The sequence below is a fragment of the Dendropsophus ebraccatus genome, chromosome 2, assembly GCF_027789765.1.
Source record: "Dendropsophus ebraccatus isolate aDenEbr1 chromosome 2, aDenEbr1.pat, whole genome shotgun sequence".
Taxonomy (NCBI): domain Eukaryota; kingdom Metazoa; phylum Chordata; class Amphibia; order Anura; family Hylidae; genus Dendropsophus; species Dendropsophus ebraccatus.
This window is the reverse complement of record NC_091455.1, coordinates 181,674,095-181,701,644: the sequence shown is the minus strand read 5'-3', so window position 1 is coordinate 181,701,644 and position 27,550 is coordinate 181,674,095. Positions and strand designations below refer to the sequence as shown.

The 27,550-nt window shown below is 41.3% G+C and overlaps 1 protein-coding gene across 1 annotated transcript in view; it reads right to left on the bottom strand.

The window, feature by feature from the left end:
• The window catches only part of LOC138783756 (sodium channel protein type 5 subunit alpha-like), a 317,116-nt gene that overhangs the window by 134,299 nt on the left and 155,267 nt on the right, over positions 1–27,550 (bottom strand). Inside the window, exons 13-14 of the mRNA XM_069958852.1 lie at positions 5,300–5,435; positions 1,540–1,778 (exon numbers count right to left, since the gene is read on the bottom strand). Coding sequence (XP_069814953.1) covers positions 1,540–1,778; positions 5,300–5,435 — 375 coding nt within the window. The remainder of the gene's footprint in view (positions 1–1,539; positions 1,779–5,299; positions 5,436–27,550) is intronic.

Below are 27,550 nucleotides of genomic sequence, written 5' to 3'. Positions count from 1 at the left end.
GATGCAACGATCTTCAAACAAAAAATGTGATCAATCATTGACGTTTTAAAAGAACATCAACTAAAAAGTGCAATATGCCAACACAGCTTACACATACATGAATGAAGTTTTACTGCTACTCAGAAATAAACACACAAATGTTTGCACATCATCAAGAAAAATGGATGGCTTTCTTGTTCAATCGAAATCGAGTCCGATGTCTCTAAAGAGCAAAGAATCCATGCAAAATATGTATTCACGGGAAAAGTTTTGGGGGTTTATTTTTATTATTAAAACCTTATTTTAACCTCTTAACTCCCATAAAGTACATGATCATCATGGCAGTGTTAAGGTGGCCATATGTCTTCAATAACTGATGGATGGATGATTGTTTGGCGGTCAGTTATATCTAGCCACTATCCTCCCCATATATACATATATATGGCCAAGTAAAGTATAAGGGGAGCCTTTAGAACGTATCAGCAATAGATGCCAGGTGCCAGTCCTGTTGTATCTCATCCTGCATCTATGTTACCATGACCATTACACTCTCCCATGGGCAGGAAGTAATATGAGAACGGGGAAATGGCAGGAAGCTGCAGATCATTGCTTTGTTTTGTACTGTACTAGCAATAAGGTGATCACATACAGTAGCTAGGTTCCCTATGGGGACTAAAAATTAAATAAAGTAAAATAAACAAATAATAAAAAAATATATATATATATATATATATTTTTTTAATTATTATTATTTTTTTAATATGTTCATTCTGTCCCATTTTTCAAATAAATAATGTATTCCCCCCCACCCTCCAAAAAAAATGTAATTATTGTTATTAAAGCATCTCACATTTCATATGCCATAAAGAAAAACAAAACGCTAGAATTGAATAAAAAGAGATAAAAAGTCCCATATACTCTAAAATGCTGCCAATGAAAACTAAACTCATTAAACTCAAACTACCTAGTACTTATCAGCTGCTGCATGACCTGCAGGAAGTGATGTATTCTTTCCAGTCTAATATGGTGCTCTCTGCTGCCACCTCTGTCCGTAATACAGGAACAAAAGGAAATCCTCAGAAAAAAAACCTCTCCTCTGGACAGTCCTTGTCATGGACAGAGGTGGCAGCAGAGAGCACTGTGTCAGTGTAGAAAGAATATATCACTTTCTGCAGGCCATACAGCAGCTAATAAGTACTAGATTCTTTAACAGAAGTGATTTACAAATCTGTATGACATTCTGGCACCAGTTGATTGAAAACTATTTTTTTTCCAGAGTACCCCTTTAAAAGGTGAGCTGAGGGGGGGGGGGGTATTAGGTGTTAGGTATTTTAAAATATCAAAATTTATTCAAATGTTACTTTGAAGATCGCCGGATATGAACAAATGTGCTTGCATTTCAAAGGGTTAGGCATCAGATACGGTTAACTACAGAATAGCTTATGTTAAAAATTGGTGTAGATGAGTAAAATATAGTCAGAGGACATCACATTATCCAACTGATGGCCAGAAACCATCTAGATGCTCCACAGCCAGTCATCACCTACAGGGCTTACTTACATAGTTGCCAGTAGCTAGCATGTTTTCAAATTCCTTGTCCATCTTGTAATGCTCCAGAGCCATGAATAAGGTGTTCAGGACTATGCATATAGTGATGGTGAGATCAGTGAAGGGATCCATCACTACAAATTTCACTGCTTTCTTGATTTGTAGCCACTGAGTACAACAATCCCAGATGAGGAACCTATGGGCAAAATGATACCAGCAAGGAGGACATTTCTGGCGAGATTCTTCCAATTCTAAAAAGACATTGAAATACAGTAAAACATTTAAATTGCATCCTTATATATATATATATATATATATATATATATATATATATATATATAAAATTTTCAAAACTTAGTAAATTTTCACATTTAAATACGTTGACAACCAACATTTTATATATTTAAAGGGGTATTCTAGAAAAAAAAATGTTTTTAAATCAACTGGAATTGTAAATTACTTCTATTTACAAATCTCCAGTCTTTCAGTACTTATCAGTCTGTCAGGAACTGTCCAGAGCAGCAGAAAATCTCTATAGAAAACCTCTGCTGCTCTGGACAGTTCCTGACAGGGACAGAGATGGCAGCAGAGAGCACTGTGTCACACTGGAAAGAAAAACACAATTTCCTGCAGAACATACAGCAGCTGATAAGTACTGGAAGACTTTTAATATTTAAATAGATATAATTTACTTATCTGTATAACTTTCTGATACCAGTTGCTTTAAAGACATAATTTCCCTCCAGAGAATCCCTTTAAGCAACGATCAGAGACTCAGTACATCATTAATCTATGATGATCTTAAAACCTCTGACAGTCAGATTTCTCCCTAGACACAAATAGGGTGAGATCTGTCAATTGCCGATAACTCAGAGCTCTGCTCCTGACTGAAGATACATATAATCACATACAATATATAAATACATATAGTTACTCTGAAACAGCCGTTAGGGAAGCCTGCCAGCGTTTCATACTGCCTGCAGCATTAAACTAGTAACAGGTTCCCCTTAAACTCTGATCTTACACACTTAGGCCCAGTTCACACTTAGCAAAAACAACAGAATTCCGCGGCAGAGCTCTCCGCCATGGAATGCCGCCGTGCTCAGTGTCCTGCAGTATCTCTATGGAAGCGCCCGCGCGCCTCCTCCCCTCTCCGCTCAAAGAATTGACATGTCAATTCTTTGAGTTTAGATCGACGGCAGTGGAGGTGCGCAGACTGCAATACATATATGGATACCCTATATGTGATGCTATAACTATAAGTTGATTTGTCTCTAGATAACATTTCCATTAGGGAGTTGCTACTTGGGCAATGTGTTACTGACTAGGAACCATGGCTTATAGTGCTATTTTTTACTCCAGGTATATTTTTTTTTAATTCATTCATTATTCATGGGATTGAAGTCTCCATGTCTGAAAAGAGTTGTAAATGATGTATGGTGCCTGGGTTTATCGAAGCTTCACAAATGCGCAGACCTGTCAGATTTGTAACCACTAAGAGATAAAATATCCATGGCTATCACAAGGGGAATTCACTCAAGACTTCATTATATAAACTGGCCAAGTCTATGTGACTGAAGACTGAACCTTCTGAATATTTGATTTACAAATGTAAATGATGGGCAAACCCTTCCAGGCCTAGCTGTCACTTCTGCTCCATAATCCTCCTAACGAAAACGTATCAGTGATCTGAATGGCATAATGCAAGGCTCTGTTCACATGATGGAGGTTCAGTGCATGTAGGAATCCCTATAAATTATTAATAGCAGAATAAAGGCCAAAAGGGCGTCCTCTGAAGTATAGAATTGTACAGTGAAAGTGATTCTGAGCTGTTTAAAACTACATAAGCTGCATGCCTGTGGCGCACACATTCATATTTCATATATCTGTCTGTGCTGCCTCGCTCCCCCTCCCAGCTCTGTGCCTGCTTCCAGCTGACTGTCCATCAATTAGGGATAAGGATGGGAGGGGAAGCGAGGAGGCGTTACAGCTCTCAGCACTTTAAGGGGCTCTTTTCACTGGGGAGTAGAATAATTTTTTTTTTTTGGAAGCACAGACAGATATATGAAAGGAACCATGTGTCTCCTTGCCCTAACAGCTATCTATCAGTGTCAGCAGTTTGGAGCCTGAATTGCAGCTAACAAATTGACTGGTAACTCTCTAGTTTAATGCCCCTATTCCACAGGTCGTTTAGAGGAGCAAACAAGCCTTCTCAGCGCTCGTTTGCTCCTCGTTCCCCGCTCGCTGCCGCCGCAATTCAACGCGGCTGCAGCGACCGGGTGAGTGCGGGAGGGGGCGGCGGAGAGCTGCGGGGGAGCTGCGGGGGGGCTGCCCGGGGGATCGCTGATCGTCCGGGCAGCCCATAGGATATAGCAGCGTCTGTTGCCGATGCTCCTATTCAACGGAGCGACGGCAGCAGATCGCTGCTATATCAGTCGCTTGTTTTTCAACATGTTGAAAAACAAGCGACTGCAACGATCAGCCGACATGAACGATGTCGGCTGATCGTTGCACTCTATTCCACCGGATGATTATCGTCCGTAGCGGCCGATATCGGCCAAATATGAACGATAATCGCTCTGTGGAATAGGGCCTTAAGGTTATTATTATGCTCTAGTGTTAAGTGAGCATGCTCGGTCTAACATAGTGCTTGACTGAGCATTGGGGTGCCCAATCAAGCTTGATGCTTGACCAAGTAACTCGTGGTGCTCGGGTAAAGTTGGCCAAACACCATCAATAACTGATGGCCCTTAGTTATATCTCCTGCCCGCCATTCAAATTTTTGTATATTTCATCCCTTGAAGGAATGTTTAAAGGAATATTAGAACTAAATTCAGAACTAAATCCAAAATTTTAACTAAAAAAAAAGCAATATGTTTCTGCAAGACACATTAGAATTCTGGCGGTATGCCATCGATTGCCGGTATACCGCCATAGTTTTAATGTGACTTGCAGAAACCTATGACATTTTTTAATTCTAATTATTGTATGTTTCATTTAAACATCCCTTCAAGGGACAAAATATACAACCCCTTTCTGCTTTAGATTCTAGTCCTGCTCTGCTGGGTTGCAGAAGGTGACACCACAGTCAGCAGCCTGGTTACAGGTACAATGTTGTATTGTGAACTAGTTTGTCTCTGTGATCCTGATTGTTAGTTTACTGCTGCTGACCTTTCATTATTGTGCTTTCTGGTTGTATAGGTTTGACACCTGGGTTGTTTATTAGATTAGCTATCGCTCTTAAACTCTGGTATCCCTGCTGACAAGGTGTTCTTTGCTGCCACCTCTGTCCAGAGCAGTCACAAATCCCCATAGAAAACCTCTCCTGCTCTGGACAGTTCCTGTCATGGACAGAGGTGGCAGCAGAGAGAACTGTGTCACACTGGAAAGAAAACCCCACTTCCTGCAGGACATATAGCAGCTGATAAGTACTAGAAAGTGTGATTTTAATTTTTTTTAAACAAGAGTAATTTACAAATCTGTATATTTTTCTGACACCAGTTGATTTGTAAAAAAGAAAAAAAAAATCTCCAGAGTATCTTTTTAAAAGGTCTTCTTAATACTCATGACTGTTCTAAAGTTACTGTATATATATTTATTTATGTATACACGTTGCTAATATATTCCTTTTCCCAAGCGATCTTGACAGTAAAAGCAGCATTGCTTCTGGTTTCTCTGGTATCACAGTGTAAGTCCATTTATATTGCAGTGTTTGCTATTGTCTATAATATAAACTTCTACCTGTCCCTTTAATAACAATACAGATGTTTACCTTCCATGGCGTTGGTGAGGACGCTGACTGCGCTCACTGCCCGCTGTCTCTGAAACGGCACATCCATGTATTCTACAGAGAGTCGATGAGGCATCAGCAGCTGCATCTTACTCATTTCAAGGTCCGACGGAGACATCTGTTAAATAAAAGAGTCATTTATGTATCTACTTCTCTCCAAACACCCGTCACAAAGTATTTGTTATTATGTATAGATTCATATTGTATTTTTATTGGCTTTAAACACAGTGTCAGAATTGGATATTGACATTTTTAACGATAGATTTGGTTATTGGATTCGGTTAAAGGGGCAGTTCAGCAAAAATAAAAATAAAAAAAATCATGCAAATCTTCTGGTGCTAGAAAATGACAGAGATTTGCAATTTACTTCTATGAAAAAATCTCCCGTCTTCCAGTAATTAACAGCTGCTGTATGTCCTGCAGGAAGTGGTGTATTCTTTCCAGTCTGCTGCCACCTTTGTCCATGTCCGGAACTGTCCAGAGCACTAGCAAATCCCCATAGGAAACCTCTTCTACTGTCCTGACTAAAAAGAATACACCACTTCCAGCAGGACATACAGCAGCTGATAAGTACTGAAAGACTTGAGATTTTTTTAATAAAAGTAAATTACAAATCTCTGGCACTTTCTGACACCAGTTGATTTGAATAAAAAAATGCTGAATTACCCCTTTAAAGCTATGTGAACTCTGCCAAACTGGTACCATTACAATTACATAGTCATAGTATAAAACATATCAAATCTTTCTAGTTCCCGCTATCAAATATGTTACAATTTCTTAGAACTCTGAGCAAAAAGTTCCAAAACATCCATCATGTTATCAGTGCACTCAGGCGGGCATGGAGAGCTCTCAAGTGTGATACACAATTCAGGGGATACCAGGCTAAATATTTCTAGGAATCAGATACTGAGAGGACACGACTAGTAACACAAGCGTCTGGAGAGACTACCAGTATAGGATGCAGTCAACATGGTCAAGTGCTTTGTTTAAACTTAAAATTAACCCTATGATGACCCTTTTTATTAAGGAGTTGTCTTGTCATTTCTGGTCACTTTTTTTATAATGGCCTGGCTGAGCTGAAATAAGAGTAGTCCTCCCCCATGATGCTGAAACAGTCTCCGCTGTTTCAGTGGTACCTGGTTCCTGCTGCCCACCACTTCCTGGGCGCCTCCTGGCACAAAGAAGCGGGGATTTAGTCAATCACTGTCTAAGGGGGGTTAGGGTGGTATTACACGGGCCTATGGGGGCCCAATAATACCTGTAAATGAGCAGCGATCTGCTAGATTGTTGCTCGTTTACTTGGCCTATTACACGGGCCGATAATCGTTAAACAAGGGCTGCAGGGACATCGTTACCGATGTCCTTGCAGCCTTTGTTTAAACTGTATGCATACCTAATCCATGGTCCAGGGTTCCGCTTCTTTTTAACTTCTCCCCGGGTCCGCGCACTTCAGCTTCACAGCTCTGAGGAAGAGGAACCCTGGACCATGGATTAGGTATGTATTCTTCTTTGCTAATCGTCAGCGTCGGCCGTGCACTGCTATTACACGCAGCGGTGCACGGTCGGCGCCCTACGATTATAGGTCTGAACTTATATCAACGATCAGCCGATGACAATGATCATCGGCTGATCGTTGTCTTTAGTACACGGAACGATAATCGGCCGAATCGGGCCGATTTGGCAGATTATCGTTCCGTGTAATAGTACCCTTACTGTGTGACATCATTAACAATTGGTGAGCAGTGGGGACTGGACACCATCAGAACAGCAGTGGTGGGAATTTTGGCAGGTTTTTTTAGACCAGCACTATACTTTTTTTTTTTTTTAAGCCAGACAACCCATTTAAAGCCAACCTGTCACACTAAAAATGCAGTCCAACCTGCAGAAATCGTGTTGCTGAGCAGATTGATATATAGTTTTATAGGGAAAAAAATGATCTCTGCTCATTCTGGGCTAAGTAGTCCGCTGCGCAGTCCTATTCAGAGATTGACAGCTCTCTGTGTAAGTGTGTGGGTAGAAAGGCTGTCAATCACTAAGTAGGACCACCCAATTGACTTCCTAACCCACAATATCTAGAATAGACAAGTCAGTAGCCTTAGTCAGCGATTGACTACCTGAACACTTAGGGTCCTATTCCACCAGACGAGCAGGACCCGATCATTGACGTAAACTAGCGCCGATCTGCTAGACCTATTCCACGGCCCTGATGATCGTGAAACAAGGGCTGCAGGGACATCGTTACCGATGTCCTTGCAGCCCTTGCTTCATACATTACATGTCCAGGCACAAGTCTTCTTCTCCCGGTCCAGCGAACTGCAGCAGCTTTGGAGCAGGGCTGTCTGAACTGACAGACAGCTCAGCCAATCACTGGCCGTGGCGGTTCCGGACAGTGATTGGCTTAGCGGTCTGTCAGTTCAGAAAGCGCCGCTCTGAAGCTGATGCTGCCGCGCGGGACCTGGAGAAGAAGACCTGCGGTCCAGACAGGTAATGTATGGTTTTGCTGAAATCGTCGGTCGCACCATGCACCACTATTCAACCGTAGCAATGGTGGCAAACGACGATTTTAGGTCTGACACGATCATCGGCTGATCATTCTCTCTATTCCACGGAGCGAAAATCAGCCGAATCGTGCCGATTCGGCCGATTATCGCTCCTGTGGAATGGGCCCCTAACTGTACATATAGATAGCTGTCAGTCTTTGAATAGGACTGCCTAAATGACTACTTAGCCCAGATCCATCACCATGAAAATGCTACCTAAGTTATCGGCGTCATGTTATAAAGCAGAAGGAGCTGAGCGGATTGATATATATCTTTAAAAGAAAGATAACTTGGAATTTACAGATTGAAATCTCTGATGTTTCCATGCTACAGAGTCCAGTCCATTGAGTGACACCGCCCACTGGACTCCTTACCACAGAATGATCAGGGATTTCAGTCAACAAGTTACAAGTTATACTGAATCATTTCCCACAGAGATATATATCAATCTGCTCAGCTCTTCCTGCTCTAAAACAAGATGCCTATAGATTGCATAGCACTGTCTTGGTGACAGATTCCCTTTAAGATGGCTTCCTACCAGTGTTGCCCTACCCTGCCAGGGAGCCCATGACCCTAAAACTCAATATCACAATTTGGCTCTTGCCAAAGTTACTCAGATCACTACATTTTTCCAATTTTTCCTTTATTCCCTTGGGGGTGAAAATGCAGTGAAAATCTTTTTCTTTCAAACCAACTGGTTTCAGACAGTTATATAGATTTGTAATTTACTTCTATTTGAAAATCTCCAGTCTTCCAGTACTTATCAGCTGCTGTATGTCCTACAGGAAGTGGTTTCTTTTCAGTTTTATATGGTGCTCTTTGCTGCCACCTCTGTCCATGTCAGAAACTGTCCAGAGCAGCAGCAAATTTCCATAGAAAACCTTTACTGCTCTGGACAGTTCCTGACATGGACAGAGGTGGCAGCAGAGAGCACTGTGTCAGACTGAAAAGATAACACCATTTCCTGCAGGACATACAGCAGCTGATAAATACTGGAAGACTTGAGATTTTTAAATAGAAGTAAATGACAAATCTATATAACTTTCTGACACCAGTTGATCTGAAAGAAAAAGATTTTTATAATGAAATTATCAATGTTATTCAGTTCAGTGTTATGGCTGATGTCTGTATATCTATTTGTTAAGAACAAAAGTGGCCTTGAAATTATTTTTAAGTAAAAGATTCTGACTTCTAAAAAGAGGTTAAAAGACTAATATTATAAAATTAATAATAATAATAATAATAATAATAATACATAAATAAAATGATGAAGTAGATGGTGATGGCAACGCAATTTTACACGTTCCCAGAGGTCACCTGACTTCATCCCACAGGGCTAATAAAATGCTCACATAGTGGATGCAATATATTTTGTAGCAGAAGCCTTGAATGCGAGCTCCATGCTACAACATAGCAGGTGGCGGAGAGCGAGATAGACTTGCATTATGCATTTGTTTTGTTTAAACATTCCTGTTCATAGGAGGGAAATCGCTACCACTCTAAGCCAGTAAGTAACATATGCCGGGAGACCATCACTGGTGTATGTAGGCAGCTCCCACCTTCCTAAACAAACACACAAGCCTGGATGTAAAGCACGTGCATAGGATTATACGCACCTCCAGGTGGATGACGGGGCTTCTTACCATATATCACATGGCTTCTGGAAATTCACAATAAATATTGACAGAAAACCGCTGCTTTGTATATGACAATAAAAATCCAATATTGAGAATATAATGGGGTAGATAGGGTATGGCGTTTGCTCAGTCTACAGAAGTATGGTTTCCAGCTGTTTTTTTTGTTGTTGTTTTCATCAATGCTTTAAAGCTCAGCAGCTTACCGATACATCCAATCTATAAAAGTATTCTATAATGCAGATGGGATCTTTTGTCAACGTCAATGAATGTAAGAATGACTTTTTTGTATAAACTTTTCAAAGCTTCCAGTAGGGGGCACAAGAGCTAACTCAGCAGTACAGCACGTAATAACGGTGTTTTTGTTTACATGTAAAGTATACGTTTTATACTCTCCGAGGGGATAAAAACATCAATATTAATGGATTCTAAAAACAGATTTGGCGACTTACATCATATATAAAATGCATTGCTACCGATACTTTTTATGTTGTTGGATACAATAGAGTAGTTGACTGTGCTTTCGTATACAGCAAAATAAAAAACATAAAGAAATGGAAACAGAGGACGCAGTGTGAGCCCGGCCTTACAGTAGGGCCGCTGTTCCTATCAATCATGCTGATAACAGAGAGCAATAGATAGATTTGGAGACTTATTGTTACAAAGATGAAGAAACCAATAGTTTCTGTGTATAGGGGGGGGGGGGGGGGGGCGTCTATGGTCACTATGCATAATATATAGTGTGAGATTGTGACTCTTCTCTTCTTCCTTTGCTCATTTGCTTCCTACTATAAAACGTTATTCACACATTCCGTAAATTGGGGATCTGCAGTTATGAACAAATTTAGGACACATTGGGGGAGATTTATGAAAGGGTGTAAATATACACCTGGTGTAAACTGTCCCCGGCAACCAATAACAGCTCAGCTTTCAGCTCTGGTAGAACAAAAGCTGAGCTGTGATTGGTTGCAGTGGACAGTTTACACCAGGTGTATATTTATACCCTTTCATAAATCTCCCCATTGATTTCTATTGGGTTATTCACACTGCCTGCAGTTTTACAGGCCTAGTATGGGCTGTAATTGCATCACGGATTCACCTGTAAAAGTCTATGGGAGCGTCCAGAATTTCTGCGGATCCATCTTTTTAACAGAAGAAACGTCCATAAAAAATACGGATCACCTTAATTTAACTATAACCGTCTATTTTTTGCAGAGCCGCAAAAAATACAGATGTGCTTTGGGAACTTTGTTTGCAGATTGTGGACAACCATTGCAGACATGTACGGTCCTGAAAACCTACTGAATGTGTGAGGCCTTAGGGTCCTATTCCATGGGCCGATGGGGGCCCGAACAATAATGTAAGCGAGCACTGATCAGCTAGATCGGCGCTCGTTTATTGAGCCTGTCCTTGCAGCCCTTAAACACCCAATGCAGCGGTCCTGGCCAGTGATTGGCTGAGCGGTCTGTCCACCTTTCATTTTCCAAAGAGTCTGTGAGGAATGAAAGGTGGAATCTGATTGGTTGCTAGGGGCAACTGAGCCAGTTTCACTTTACACCATCTTTGATAAATCTCCCGCCACAAAAACGCCACAGTGAAAAATGTCCTGTGGGTATAGCTTTTCTTTTTTCCCCATTGACTCTCAGCTGCAGAATTTTGTAAAAAAAAAATACAAAAAAAAAAAACAGGAGGCAACAATTTTGGAGTTTTTAGTAGTTTTTTTTTTTCGTGAGCCTTGGCAAGGAGACAGGATTGTGCATAGCAAAATAATATGCAAATTAGCCCTACTCAATATTTTTGGGGGGGTCAAAGGTGTATTTTTTCAATATGCAATATACCTTCAGTATTTGCAGGTATTTTCTACATAATCTTTTCTATAGGACATAAAAAACGCAGGAAAATATTTGTAAGAAATGTCACGAAATAAAATACATCATCAAAATGCTTAAAAAGCAAAGAGCAGGGTGAGAGTGTGAGACGTACGGAGCTGAGTACACCTATGGTTTGGTATGAGATCAGCCTCATAGACACTTACAGCTCCATACAATCCTGAGGCTATACAATGCAGCTGTACACAAAGAGCTGTAAATGGCAGTCACACTTATGTATGGAAATGTGTCTGGAGGTTCTCGGAACTGGACGTACATGAGATGGAGTGATGATTATGGGTTCCTGTCAGTATTCCTATTAAAGAACAGTACATTCAGCCTCTCATCAGCCGTAAATGGATAACAGGGAACAATAGACTGCATACAACTAGATGGCACATAGAACCGGAATAGATTTTTATTTTTTTTTGGTTCAGTTTCCCTGGGAAACAGCAGAAAAACAAGAAATAATCGAACGATACAAACAAGCAAAGGGAAAACAGTGATTTCCGACAGACAATATGAAGCGGTGAATGGAAGACTATTCGCACAATTACAAGAGGTGAGAAAAGTCATGAAATTCAGAGTTGCTGAGAATAGAATGTTTTTTATTTCTTGGCTTCGGAAAGCTGTTTTCTGGAATATAATCACTGTCTAACAATGTACAAAAAAAAAAAAAAAAAAAACGACAACAAAAAAAAAAACACTCAGGAACAAAGCAAATGTTGTCAGGTAGAATTTCTTCTACCTTGCATACAGATGACTACACTCCAAGGATCCTACAGAGCAGGGGTAAGGAACCATGGCTCTCCAGCTGTTGCAAAACTACAACTCCCATCATGCCGGGACAGCCAAAACTTTAGCTTTGGCTGTCCAAGCATGTTGGGAGTTGTAGTTTTGCAACAGCTGGAGAGCCAATGTTCCCTACCCCTGCTATAGATACTGTATGTGAGATGTTGATGTGTTGTGGATCCAGACACCAACCTTCGGCATGGCTGAACGTTCCTGTGTTCTCTATGGGGAGGGGGCAGGCAGTGAAAGTCCATTATGCACAACCCCTATCTCCACCAACATCCTGCCAGTGGAGTCTCGGAGACCCCATCCATAGACCCCTATGTATAGGGACCTTGAAGGGGTTATTCGGCTCAGTAAAACAACAGCTATATGATTGCAAGTATGTAAATAACAAAAAAAGAAGCTATATTTATTTCTCTGTGCTCCCCTGGTGTCCTCCGATTGGTCTCCGATACCCTCCAAGATGACCCCACCTCCTTTTCCGATGATAGCAACGTAGCAAGTGATTGGCTGAGCAGGCTGTGATTAGAAGTCCATATTGAATGTGGAAGTGGCATTGTCTCGGGAGGGATACCGGAGACCCATAGGAGGGAACAGGGAGAGGTAAGTATAGCTCCTGTTTTTAACATACTTGCAACCATTTAGCTATTGTTTTGCATAGCCGATTAACCCCTTTAAGCTAGCTTCTTTCCTTCTAAAAGAGAGCTTTGTAGGCATCATCTGTAATTATCAGTTGTTCTTGTTAGCGGAGCCTAGCCTTTATGATGTCTCCCATACACTGCATACACACAAAAGAATTCTGCTCCTCTTTATCTCTACAGTGCAGCCTAAGAAGCAGCATGGGGACATTATAGGACAGTATTGAGCAGTCTAAGCTTTAAAGAAAGCCCTGGGTGAGATCTAGTACTCCCCTTTCCATAGTCTTACATGAACAACATGTAATCTAATAATTCAGTGAGCTGCTAGTCTATCCTGTAAAGACAATATGAATTTTTCTTTGAGTAAATGAACGTTTGTAGTGGGGGGGCGGGAAAAGATCCAGATAAGAGGTCCTTCTTTCTGTTACAATATATCACAAAGTATTGTCCCCTACTGAGGATTTTACAAAGTTTTTGAATTGAGAGCAACCACTGCCACTACTACCTAATGTGTGTGTGTGTGTATATATATATATATATATATATATATATATATATATATATATTTATATATATATAGTTCAACTTAGATTCTATAAACAACTTATCAAGATATTCCAATAGTTTTTATCTATCGACGACACAACTTTTAAATAAAAATAAGCTTCTATCGTCTTTCAGTAAAACACTAGCTTTAGTCAGAAAGAAATAATGGATCATTAGGCCACAAAGACCACTTAGAGCTAAAAATACAACTAATAACTATGTCGTCTCCAATCTTTAATTTGTTTGTTTATCATATTGCTTCTAATATTCCCCAGAATAGCAACAATTCAGCCAATGGATAATTGGCATTATGACTGTGAGATCCAGCAAAATGGCTCACACAAGTGGGGGGGAGATGCTCTACAAGGTGATTTAAGGTGAAATATTAATAAAAAAAAGTTTTTGTCTGATAAGTCTGGACCAATCCAACTCAATATTTGAGTATTATACCTCAGCATAGCCTTTTTCTATCCTGATAATACATATAGAACAATGAAGAGGTAAACCCTGCACAAAGGCTCCACTTGGCCACTCGAAGCCTTTGTGAACCTGACTAGAGATGAGGTAAGCGAATCAGGTTGTCTATTTGCTTCGTTCTGCGAAGCTGATTCCTGCCAATTCGTCAAGGAAATTCGCAAAAAAACAACAAAATGGCAGCCGCACATGCTGTCTCGAGCGTCAATGGGGGGGGGGGGGGGGGAGAAAAGGATTAACCAAAATCCCTAGCACCCATCCAATCAGCTGCAGGCCCCTCTGTGATGTTAGCACCTCACCCTCACCCTCTATGGATGAGGGGGAGGTGTCCAGTCGGCTGTGTGTGGAGGAGAGATCAGGATGTCAGCAGGTAGTTAGAGCAGAGCAGGGAGAGACTAACAGAGCAATATAGGGACAAAGAGGAGAGGAATGGCAGAAATCGGATGATTGACTGCCTGATTGACATTTTTTTTTATAGTGATTTTACAATTTTTGACAATTTATAACAACATGCTTTAACAAATTTGCCCTTCTGTAATAGTTGCAGTATTGTAGCTACTATAGTTTGGGCTGTTTTAATGAAATTCCTTTCACGAGCTTCACAAATTTTTTGTCAAACTCGTTAAGACCAAAAATTAACAAAACTTGTGAAAGGAATTTTCCGGCTGCTTTGCTCATCTCTAAACCTAAAAAAAAAAAAGTATTGTTTAGCCTCCCCCCCCTCCCCTAAAGAAAAGGGACCTTGAATAAATAAAGGAAATAAGAATTGAGCTATGACAGATTCCCAATCTGAATGTTTATTAAAAGAACCCAACCAACTCTTCTATGTACTCTACTGCTCAGCTTGGATATCCAGGTATAAATAGTTTTCTCTTCAGTAATTATTGAGGAGGATATACACCTTGTTCAGCCTCCTAATGCCCATTTAATAGCATATACAGAATAACATTTTATGGTTAATAAAAGTAACTAATAATCTTAAAAAGTGATAAAATAAACATATTATATTGTATGTTGTATAGCAGAGGCCAAAGGTATAGTCTAGTCATCATTACAGCTACTCCATGCCACATTCATTGTAATCAATATTATTGATAAATCACTAATGCACAGTAAGAAAGGCATAATAGGATATATTAGGGGCCCATAAAACACACCAATGGCACTAAAAAGACCTAACTGCTTTCTAGAAATGACATATCATCCATGTCAGAATGCGTTCAAGAGTTAAAATATTTTACAATAAAAAAGTAATCACATTGTCATCATGGTGAGGTAAAAAAAAGTTCTCCCCTCCACCTTGTAACCCTGGCCTTCTATCATAAAAACATAAGACTAAGGCTTGAAAACATTAGGATCTCTCATTGGCAAAAGTGCAGGTAATAAACATATCAATCAGCAATCCCAACCAGTGGCACAGGAGCCAGATGTGGTTTGTGACCCCTATGCCATGTGGCTCCTCGAAGGAGTCCTGCAAAATGATTATATGCACTGGCAATATACAATATTACAGACATATCCTACCCACCAAACAGTGTCAGGCCATGCTCACATGTGGTATGAGACCGGCCGTTCCGTGACCCGGGCGGATCATGGAGTTGCCAGTCTCAGAAAAGATCATCCCGGCCTGTACTGCAGTAACGGGCGGATGATCTTTAGCGGCGCTAAGTTCTGATGCGGGTGCATCCATTCGCACCCGCATCACAACTCCCCACAGCACACAATGGAGCGTGTGTCCGGAGCCACTCGCTCCATTGTGTGAACTGATAGGGTTTTCTGCGGCCGCTATTCACTGAATAGCGGCCGCAGAAAAGTGATGTGTCAGTTTTCTACAGTGCTGCTAGGGATCCTGGCCGGAGTGTATACTATGGGGGACATTTATTAAGTCCGGCGTTCTTTACGCCGGACTTAAAAATGTCCCCGCATCTCCAGTGCTACGGGAATTTATGTAGAGGCGGACTGGCTCTACATAAATCCCGTGCGCTCGGCCGAAAACCTACGCCAGCTGAGGACTGGAGTAGGTTTTCGGCGTATCTTTTGGCGGAACGGATGGTGAATTGCGCGGACTCTGAGTACGCGCCCTCCGTTCCGCCCCCTTCACACCCCCTCCCCGCCCCCCCCGGCGTACTCGGCGGAAAATGCCGATTTGCGAATATTATTTTCACAAATCGGCCATTTGCGAATAAAATACGCCAATCGGCACTTTCCGCTGAAAATCATCCGTACGCCGGATGATACATGTCCCCCATGTGTATACACTCCAGTCAGGATTCCCTCAGCCTGCAGCACTATATAAATACTGCAGAAATTTCTGCGGAACTTATGTAGTGTGAACATAGCCTCAGTGTGGATGGTATAATACTAGTGTTAAACATCAAAAAGCAAATGTTTGCACATTAATGATTTTTCTTTCCCCTATATTTAGGGGCTCGAGGCCATCACTCAAAGTTGACAGATGGTTGGGAATCTCTGATATACATGAATGGGTGTGATGGACAAAAACTTCGATTTTCCAGTTTCCTATTTCTGAGTATACAATTTTTTATTATAAGGTACAAAAACATACAAATAGGGAATAAGATCAATTTATTTGTTCTGTGAAAAAAAGGAAAATTTTGTTCTTTCCTTAGAACAGGGAAATGTGCATCAGATATTCTGCTTGGCTAAGACAAGAGGGGGATAGAGTGCATGTCAGGAGCACTGCATGTGGGCAAAACCAACCTTGCACAAAATGTCTAACAGCTCCCTGATACTGCAGCAACATCTGTAACATTGGGCAGCTATTGATCCTCACATGCAATGCTTGGAACATGCACCTGACAAACCCCCCCTCCGGTCTCTAAAGGTATACTCATGAGACAGCCAAAGAGAGTGAGTGCTTTCCGAATAACCCCTTAAACAACAGTACTGCCTTAGCAGGTTACGTGTACCTGATTATACTTCTAGCCACATTAACCTACCATTATACAATTACAACTTTATCTTACACCATGCACATATACACTACCATTCAAAAGTTTGGGGTCACCCAAACAATTTTGTGTTTTCCATGAAAAGTCACACTTATTCACCACCATACGTTGTGAAATGAATAGAAAATAGAGTCAAGACATTGACAAGGTTAGAAATAATGATTTGTATTTGAAATAACATTGTTTTTACATCAAACTTTGCTTTCGTCAAAGAATCCTCATTTTGCAGCAATTCCAGCATTGCACACCTTTGGCATTCTAGCTATTAATCTGTTGAGGTAAGCTGGAGAAATTGCACCCCACGCTTCTAGAAGCAGCTCCCACAAGTTGGATTGGTTGGATGGGCACTTCTGGCGTACCATACGGTCAAGCTGCTCCCACAACAGCTCAATGGGGTTCAGATCTGGTGACTGCACTGGCCACTCCATTACCTATGATAGAATACCAGCTGCCTGCTTCTGCTGTAAATAGTTCTCGCACAATTTGGAGGTGTGTTTAGGGTCATTGTCCTGTTGTCGGATGAAATTGGCTCCAATCAAGCGCTGTCCACTGGCTATGGCATGGCGTTGCAAAATTGAGTGATGGCCTTCCTTATTCAGAATCCCTTTTACCCTGTACAAAGCTCCCACCTTACCAGCACCAAAGCAATCCCAGACCATCACATTACCTCCACCATGTATAACAGATGGCGTCAGGCATTCTTCCAGCATCTTTTCATTTGTTCTGCGTCTCACAAACGTTCTTCTTTGTGATCCAAACACCTTAAACTTGGATTCATCCGTCCACAACACTTTTTTCCAGTCTTCCTCTGTCCAATGTCTGTGTTCTTTTGCCCATCTTAATCTTTTTCTTTTATTGGCCAGTCTCAGACATGGCTTTTTCTTTGCCACTCTGCCCTGAAGCCCAAAATCCCGCAGCCGCCTCTTCACTGTAGATGTTGACACTAGTGTTTTGCGGGTACTATTTAATGAAGATGCAGTTGGGGACCTGTGAGGCATCTGTTTCTCAAACTAGAGACTCTAATGTGCTTATCTTCTTGCTTAGTTGTGCAACGCGGCCTCCCACTTCTTTTTCTACTCTGGTTAGAGCCTGTTTGTGCTGTCCTCTGAAGGGAGTAGTACACACCGTTGTAGGAAATCTTCAATTTCTTAGCAATTTCTCGCAATGGAATAGCCTTCATTTCTAAGAACAAGAATAGGCTGTCAAGTTTCAGATGAAAGTTCTCTTTTTCTGGCCATTTTGAGCGTTTAATTGACCCCACAAATGTGATGCTCCAGAAACACAATCTGCTCAAAGGAAGGTCAGTTTTGTAGCTTCTGTAATGAGCTAGACTGTTTTCAGATGTGTGAACATGATTGCACAAGGGTTTTCTAATCATCAATTAGCCTTCTGAGCCAATGAGCAAACACATTGTACCATTAGAACACTGGAGTGATAGTTGCTGGAAATGGGCCTCTATACACCTATGTAGATATTGCACCAAAAACCAGACATTTGCAGCTAGAATAGTCATTTACCACATTAGCAATGTATAGAGTGTATTTGTTTAAAGTTAGGACTAGTTTAAAGTTATGTTCATCGAAAAGTACAGTGCTTTTCCTTCAAAAATAAGGACATTCCAATGTGACCCCAAACTTTTGAACGGTAGTGTATGTAAGGTTCACAAAGTCATTTCCATTTGTTGCACACTCCAACAGTCCAAATTTGTCCGATTTGGTGCAAAATGTCCGATCCTGGACGTTGTATGATCATGCTTTGTTTTTGCCTCTTACTTTTTACTAAATTCCTGCAAACCCAGTTGCCAAAACCTTGTGGTATTGTAATAGCATGTTTATCTGTACGTCCTTGAGTGCAATTCTAATCAGCATCCTGATAATACAGTTGGGGCTCATAAAAGAATTTCTAATGATACCCTGGGAACGCTATTTCTCTCAGGAGACAAAGAAAAGTGAGTCAAGTGTAGGAAGGCAAAGCGCCAGCTTGTGGTTCACACAGCAGATGGCAGGTGTATTCTGTATCCACTCTAGTTCTCCAATAGTGGTTCTGATCTCTTTACTAACAGAAGAAGATTATTCTACTGATATTTTTTTTTTGCTTTCATAAATGTAATGTTAGCCATAAAATGGAAAAATAAAAGAACTGAAAAGAAGTCACATGTCTGTTCTGCTTTAATCCTATTGGCTACAAAGAGGATTTCCTTAAAGGGAACCTATCAACATGCTGAATGAATGACAAGTCATATGGGCGGTCCCAAGCTGCTTCTGCCCGCTCCATCAGCCTTGATTGATAGATTTCTCCTTGTTTGGGCATAGGGAGAGACCTATCAATCAAGGCTGGTGGGATGAGGAGAAGCCAATGGTTACTGCCCGTTTGACTTGTGATTTGTGATTAACGATAATTTGGCCCTTAATAGATAATTCAGTTGTCTAAGATTTGTCATGAACTGTATTTGTGATCACCAATCAGTTGTAACTGCTTTCACAGTTATATATTATATAATATTAATATTTATTAATGAAACAACCCCTAGGTCCTTGTCTACAAATCTACATTTATATGTCAGTCCAGGATTAAAAAAAAATACAATTGCCTGATTTCTTCCAAAAGCAATGCCACACCTGTCCATGGGCTGAATGCAATATTGCAACTCAAGCCTATTCACCTTATTGAACACCAGATGCAACCTAGATGTTCTCTTTCTGGAAAAAGCTCCTGGACAACTCATTTAATCCTTGGGGAGACTGCCATGGATTGCAGTTACTGTAGGAAGTGTCATATGGAAAAATAACATAACTCTTAAAGAGGTTTGCTCATAAATCAGACTTAGTGGCAGTGTGTAATCGGTTGGAGTCTGGCCGCTGGGACGTGGACAGGGTCTTGTATTTTCTCTGGTTGAATGGAGCAATAGTCAGACATTTGCATTGCTTCTCTATTTAACTCTATTGGCCACATGAATATGACCAACAGTGTTTGACTATCTTCATTTGATAACCTTTCCAGGAAACAATTGGCTAGTAACATAAATAATATTTGAAAATTGGTGGTCAGTCCAAAAGGCGTGGTAAAGGCATTTTGTCCCTAATACAGGTGTATCTGGATGCTTACCCCAAGTGACGTCCTGATCTTGGTGCTGTCCGTGCTGTTCATCGCCTTGTCCCAGGTCTCTTATGTCCTTGCTCCTCCATGTCTCTGCCACTTGCTTCTGGCTGTATTTTAACCTCTGTCCACTAGGGTGTGCGTGCAGGATTTAAAGTCACAGTGTGTCTTCATCTATTTCTGCCTTTACTAATCCTGTCCTGCGCCTATTTAAAGTGGCTTTCCCTGTCTCTCCTTGCCTGAGCATTGTTGGCTCCTTGTGTTCCTGAGCAAAGGTGTGCCCATGCCTGTTCCTTGGATTGTGCTTACCTGTATGACCCCTATCTGTATGGTTTGTTCCTATTGTACTATTTCTGGCTCAGACTGTCCAACCTGCATCTGAAGGCTGCTGATCCTGCGGCTGATTAACTACCCTGCTGCCTCATCCTTGGTACTGTGCTTTTTCTCTTGTTGATGACCCAGATTGCTAACTATGCTCATTCCGCCTGTTCTCCAGTGCCTCACACCTGCACTGTCTGGTTCTGGGATCAGCCTTCCCACACCAGGACCACGCTTTTGGAGCGACCTGGTGTCCTCAAGCCACAAAAGTCCAGATTCAGCATCCTGTAGTAGGTAAAGACCTAAAGGGCACTCCTCTCCTTGTTGTGGCCCAAAACCAAACCGCGTCAGTAGCACAACGGGTCCACATCTTCTGCCCATTTCAACAGGACAACTGCCAACTGCCTCATAGGGATGTTTGCCTTCCTCTGCATCAACACATAAGGGTTATTAGATGGACATGATATATCTGTACTTTTTGGATATAGATTTTGCATCGGGGCCCACGAGATAAAAGTGTACGTGTACAAATGGGACCCAGTCCTTAAAAAATATTAATTATATGAATAAAGAAATTCAATGTTAAAGACGGAAATGTAAACTGCAGCTTTCTACAGCCTCCTACATATCCTTTATTACTTATAATAGGCACTTACTATTCATGTGGGTAGCCGCACACTTTATGTAGATGAGTTCTTGTGAATTGTAGCCTCTGACATAATTGCAGCGACTACACAATGCAATGGGCGCTGAACATGAGCGGCACGAGGTACATGACACGGCTCTACAAACAGCATTTCTATATTTACTTCCACATAGTTTCGCTCGTGTTATGTTAAGCTGCCCTTCTGCTTCCTCTTCAAAACGAATGTGAGACAAAGGGCTCCCTGCCACTTGGCTTTCAAATCCAGAACACATTTTCTGCATAGATTAGATACCAAGCCTGTTTTGCAGCCACATCCTTGTCATTGCATCACCAAATGAGTATATGTTTCCATGGAGCTTTAGAGATATTTCCTAGACAACCATGATGCCACCATTAGCATCAACCACCTTCCATTCCGCATCGCCTTGTGACCTGGTCTGATTCATGTAAAATATCCATTACGATAAGTTGCACAGGGAAGACGTATACAAAATCTCTTAAAGTCTCTTTAAGTCGCTCCGTATTTTAAAGCAGAGAATAATAAAATTGACCTGTTTAAATCCTAAATATTTTCGCACCATGTTCTCGAAAATATTGTGTTGCCCCCCACCCCCAAAAAAAAAAAATCTACATGAGCGACAATTATTCCACCTTCTGCTAGGTCTAATCCATGCCTATGGAACATAATACATGTGATACATTAGCCAAAGCTCTTTACTGTTCCAAGTCCAATTGCTTTATTTCTCGCTACTGTTTAATTCAAGTTATCTTAGCGGGAATCAAAGTCGCAAAGAGTTTTCTTTCTTCCAGTCAGCATCTTATAATAAGTAAACACTGCTTTCACCAGGCTACTCCGACAATCAGAAGGGGAGGCTTTCCACTCTATTGGAAACCACTTTGCTTTGCATCTGTTTACCCCATGCAAGGTGTGATGATTAGTACTCAGCTTAGGCACACAAAGAGCGGAAGACTGGCACACGTACGGAGGGGAAAAAAAAAAACTTTGTACAGACCACTAGTCAACATCATGGCACAAGGTGTTTGTTTTACTAAACTGTTGCTGAATCGCCCATGTTACTGTATGTGCTTAAAACGACTCTGTACCCACAATCTGACCCCCCCCCAAACCGGTTGTACCTTCTTATAGCTGTTTTTAATCCAACATCTTTTCTGGGGTCCGCTCGGCAGGTGATGCAGTAATTGTCCTAAAAACTACTTTTAAACTTGCAGCCCTGTGTCATATTGGCGAGGCCTACAGTGTCTGTGCATTAGACTTGCACCGCCTCTACATCCCTCCTCCCCGCCCTCTTCATGATAAGAAATGCCCCAGGCAGGTATTCTCCTATTCATCACCTGTAAGAACACTGTACATGAGTTGGATCATTAAGGCACCTGTGCAGTTTGTGCAGACAAGTGATGAATAGAAAAAAATCTGCCATGGGGCATTCCTAATGGTGGGGAGGAGGGACGGAGAGGTGGTGCAAACCTGGGCACAGATACTTTAGGCCACGGCAATTTGACACAGGGCTGCAAGTTTAAAGGTGCCTTCACACTATGAACAGTTATGTTTCCTCTAACGTTGATAAGGTTCTACAACTTGGTTGGGGCATTGGCGGTCCATGCATGATGGGAATTGTAGTTTTTCAAAAGCTGGAGGGCCGAAGGCTCCCCGTCCCTGTTCTACAGGTTCTAAAAACATTCTTGTGCCTGCTATGTAAAAAGTTTCTCCTTATAATATAATCAAACCATATTCTTAAAGGGATTCTAACTGAATGGAATTCTGTGTGAAACAACAGAAGTCCCTCCTTAAATATTTCTATCAAGTTGCTAGAGCTTACAGCAACTACAAAGAGCACCCAGCTTGTCCATGCCTTACACGGACAGACCACAAATAAAAGCTAGAAGACAACTTCTAAAGACAATATTTTTAGGAATGAAAAAGATTGTCCAAAGAAAAACATTTTAAGACCAAGGGGCATAACTTGAAATGGCTGGGCCCCATAGAAAACTTTTGATTGGGCCCCCCTTCCCGACTGACGACTAAGCTGTCAAGTCTAGTCATAACTGCATAACTACAAGCGTCTGCAGTTAGAGGGACATTTGCAGAACCCGAGAGGCCCTCTTGGCCACCTGGTTCTGCAAATGATGACAGCTCAGGGGGCCCAGGGGGCAGAAGTGGGTAACCAGACCCCCTGATGTGGCGAGCCCCATAGCAGCTGCTATGGCTGCTACAGTGGTAGTTACACCCCTGCTAAGACCAGAAGCAAACCACTCAGAAATGGAGTCTCAATGTGGAAAGAATCTGTTATTTTGCACTGAGACACCTGATTAATCATATCTTAAAGGAATTCCTCTCCTGGATACTGTGATATCTAGCCTTTATTTGGAAAATGTGATATCTAGATCAGAGACAAGTGAACCTTGAGCTCCAACGAACCCAAGCGCTTTGCATTTGATCCCCAGTTGCTAAAGAAGATGGATGCAGCCCTGGGGAGTCCTGGAAAACACATTTCCTCATTTTTAGGCAGCCTTAGGGCAGCCTCCAACTTCTTCAGCCACTGGTAATAAATGCAGAGCATACGGGCTCGGAATGAATCTGAAAGTGTTTGAGGTTCTCTCATCTCTGTTTACTCAGAAAATCAAGACATCATGAATCAATTATTAGTACATTAACTGCAGCCAATAAGGATGTTATGACTTGAAGTAAGCGAACTAGGAAAATCTGCAAAGCCTCTTACATGGTAAGATTTCAGATAAGGTGGTAGATCATCTTAAAGGAATTGTCCAGTAACAACAAAACAATTGACTCAAGGTGACATAAAAAAAAAATCATACTGACCTCCCCCAGTCACCTGCAGCTACTGCTCCAATGGTCCCTGTCATTGTCAATTCCCATCATGCTTGGCCAGCCAAAGCCAAGGCTTTGGCTGTCCAGGCATGATGTAAAGTGCCACAAATTTGACATCCCTGCATTACAGTAACCAGGAAGCAGCAGTGATTGGTGAGGACCAGGAGCACTGTAGCCGCAGCTGCAGGCGACAAAGAGAGGGGTGAGTATTACTTTCTTTCCTACTTTTCTCACCTATATGACAACTATAATCCAACAGTAATCTTTTTTATTGGTCTAGACAACTCTGTTAAGCATTTATTAAATATTTGTGAGCTATATCATAAAGGCTTTAGGTGTGGCTCCTATCTCTTGAACCCTCACCCTTTCTGGGTGGGCTCCCACAACCCCTGTTTGCCAGTACTCAAAGTCTCTTATTTAAATTGAAGTACAATTAATATTTATTCTAAGGTTTTAGTTCAAAACAACTCTCCAGGTTAAAAGGTGAGATTCTGACAAGACTTGGCAATGGTCAATCACCACTACTGGGTGAGTTGTGACCATTCAACTACATATAATACTCCTCAGCAGCATACTGGCTTATAGTATTCCCATGTGACATGTCATTTATATGTGGCTGCAGGAATGTCACCACTGCATTCACAACCCAGGGAACACCTTTCACCGCTTCCTCTAAATACAGTAGCACATAAAAGCGAGAAAAAATGCGTTCAAATTTGTAAATGTAAAATAGTAGAAAGGCATCTGAAGCAGAATATAATTGATTTTAATTACAGTCATTACCGAAAACATGAAAAATAGTGTGAGGTAAAATGACTTCTGCTTCTAAATTCATTATATTTCATCAAATTTGCAAAGATGTGCTATTTAGGAAAGACAGCTGTCTCCTTGTAAATTGTATTTTGCTATACTACCTCCCAATCACCCAAATCAAGGAAACTCTCAATTAGAGTCAATAATGTAAAAGATGGATTTCTGCTGTAAACCAGTGACATTTTTATAACAACCCAGTTTATGTAGACTTTGTTACTTTTATAGTTCAACTTAGTATTATAGAAAACGTACCCTGTGGCTGAGACACGTTCTCTTAAAGGGGTTATCCAGGATTAGAAAAACATGGCCAATTTCTTCCGGAAGGAGCATGACTCTTGTTTCCATTTGGCTTTGCAATTAAAGGAGAGATCCGGTGAAATTTTTTATTGTACTCCGCCCCCCCCCCCCCCAAAAAAAAAAAAGTTATACAAATCACTAATATACACTTGAAATAATACAATAATAAACCAATATACACTTACAGGAAGTGCTTATAAGGTGTTTTTTCCCTGCACTTACTACGGCATCAAGGCTTCACTTCCTGGATAAAATGGTGATGTCACGACCAGACTCCCAGAGCTGTGTTGGCTGTGGCTGCTGGAGAGGATGATGGCAGGGGGACATGAGGGACAAAGGGCTCTGGAGGGACACTGAGCATCCCTCTGCCATTATCCTCTCCAGCAGCCACAGACCGCACAGCTCTGGGAGTCGGGTCGTGACATCACCATTTTATCCAGGAAGTGAAGCCTTGATGCAGTAGTAAGTGCAGGGAAAAACACTTTATAAGCTTTTCCCATAATAAGTATATATTGGTAATTTGTATAACTTTTGGGGGGCAATACAATACTTTGCTGGATTTCTCATTTAAGCTCCATTCACTTCAATGGAACCGAGTTGCAAAACCCACACCCAAACTGGAGACAAGAGCGGTGCTAATTGTGGAAAAAAGCGGCTATGTTTTCATACACCTGGATAACCCCTATATGGTTTACATTCACTTCAACGGTAGAATACAAACGAAAATGAATGGTGTGCAATTCTAAAAGGGGTTGACCAGCAGGGTAATTTATTTATTTATTTTAAAAATCCCCCAACCCAATAGTGCTTGATTCCCGCTTATATCCACTTTCTGGTACCTGTCTTGACATGCAGCAGAGATTTCCTTGTGTCAAGATAGAAACCAAGAAGTGGACATCAGCACTAGAGTTGAGCAAACTTTGAGTATGCTTGGGCTCGTCTGAACTCAAGAATGCGGAATTCGATTAGTGGTGGCTGCTAAAGTTGGATCCAGTCCTAAAGACTCCCAAGGGCTGCATCCAACTTCAGCATCGGCCATGAACCCAAGCATGCCTGAAGTTTGCTCCCCTGGTGGCCAGTTTGTGGAGGAGCCAACTAGAAGTGATGCCTTGTTGGATCTGGTTATTTCTAACAACGCTGAGCTGGTTGGGGATGTCACTGTCCATGAACACCTGGGTAATAGTGACCACAATATAGTGACTTTTAGCTTAAAGTGTAGAAAAGAAAAACATGTTGGGAGGGCAAAAACTCTTAATTTTAAAAGGGCCAATTTTCCTGGGTTAAGGGCTGAACTTCAGGGCATAGACTGGGAGCGGCTGCTTGCACATACTGATGCAGCTAATAAATGGGAAATCTTCAAATCCACATTAAATAACTGTACTGCCAAATATATTCCTATGGGTAACAAATATAAATGGTTAAAATCCAATCCCATATGGCTTACAAGCGAGGTTAGAAGGGCTATAAATGAGAAAAAAGGGGCATTAAAAAATACAAATCAGAGGGGTCAGCTGTAGCCTTTAAACATTACAAAGAAGTCAACAAAACCTGTAAAAATGTAATAAAAGCAGCAAAAATTCACAATGAAAGGCAGGTAGCTATAGATAGCAAAAGAAACCCCCAAAAATTCTTCAAATATATTAATGAAAAAAAAACAAGGTCAGAGCATGTAGGACCCCTAAATAATGGTGACGGGGAGTTAATAACTGGGGATCAGGAGAAAGATGAGTTACTTAATGGCTTCTTCAGTTCTGTATATATAAAAGAAGAGGATAGAGCTGTTGTGGGTGGGGCCAGTACTGAGGTGGGTGGGGCCAGTGCTGCTAACACATGTAATGTACTGAACTGGTTTACTATAGATATGGTCCAAGATAAATTAAATAAACTCAATGTAACCAAAGCTCCAGGGCCTGATGGATTACACCCCAGAGTTCTTAGGGAACTCAGTTCTGTAATTTCTCTACCCTTGTATGAAATATTCAGTGATTCCTTGCTTACTGGTATTGTGCCGAGGGACTGGCGTAAGGCAAATGTAATGCCGATCTTCAAAAAGGGCTCTCGAACTTCCCCAGGTAACTATAGACCTGTAAGCTTAACGTCCATTGTGGGGAAACTATTTGAGGGGCTTATAAGGGACTACATCCAGGAATATGTAGTGGCTAATAGTATTATAAGTGATAACCAGCATGGTTTTACTAAAGACAGAAGCTGTCAAACCAACCTAATATGTTTCTATGAAGAGGTAAGTAGAAGCCTGGATGGCGGCGCGGCTGTGGATATAGTGTACCTGGATTTTGCTAAAGCGTTTGACACAGTTCCTCATGGACGTCTGATGGGTAAGTTAAAGTCTATCGGTTTGGAAAATTTAATGTGTAACTGGATTTAAAACTGGCTTAATAATCGTACCCAGAGAGTGGTGGTCAATGATTCCTACTCCAAATGGTCCCCGGTAATAAGTGGTGTACCCCAAGGGTCAGTACTGGGCCCTCTTCTGTTTAACTTGTTTATTAATGATATTGAGAATGGAATTAACAGCAATGTTTCTATCTTTGCAGATGACACCAAGCTTTGTAGTACAGTACAGTCTATGGAGGATGTGCAGATGTTACAGGATGACTTAGACACACTGAGTGTTTGGGCGTCCACTTGGCAAATGAGGTTCAATGTGGATAAATGTAAAGTTATGCACCTGGGTCCTAATAACCCACATGCATCATATGTCCTGGGGGGAGTTACTCTGGGAGAGTC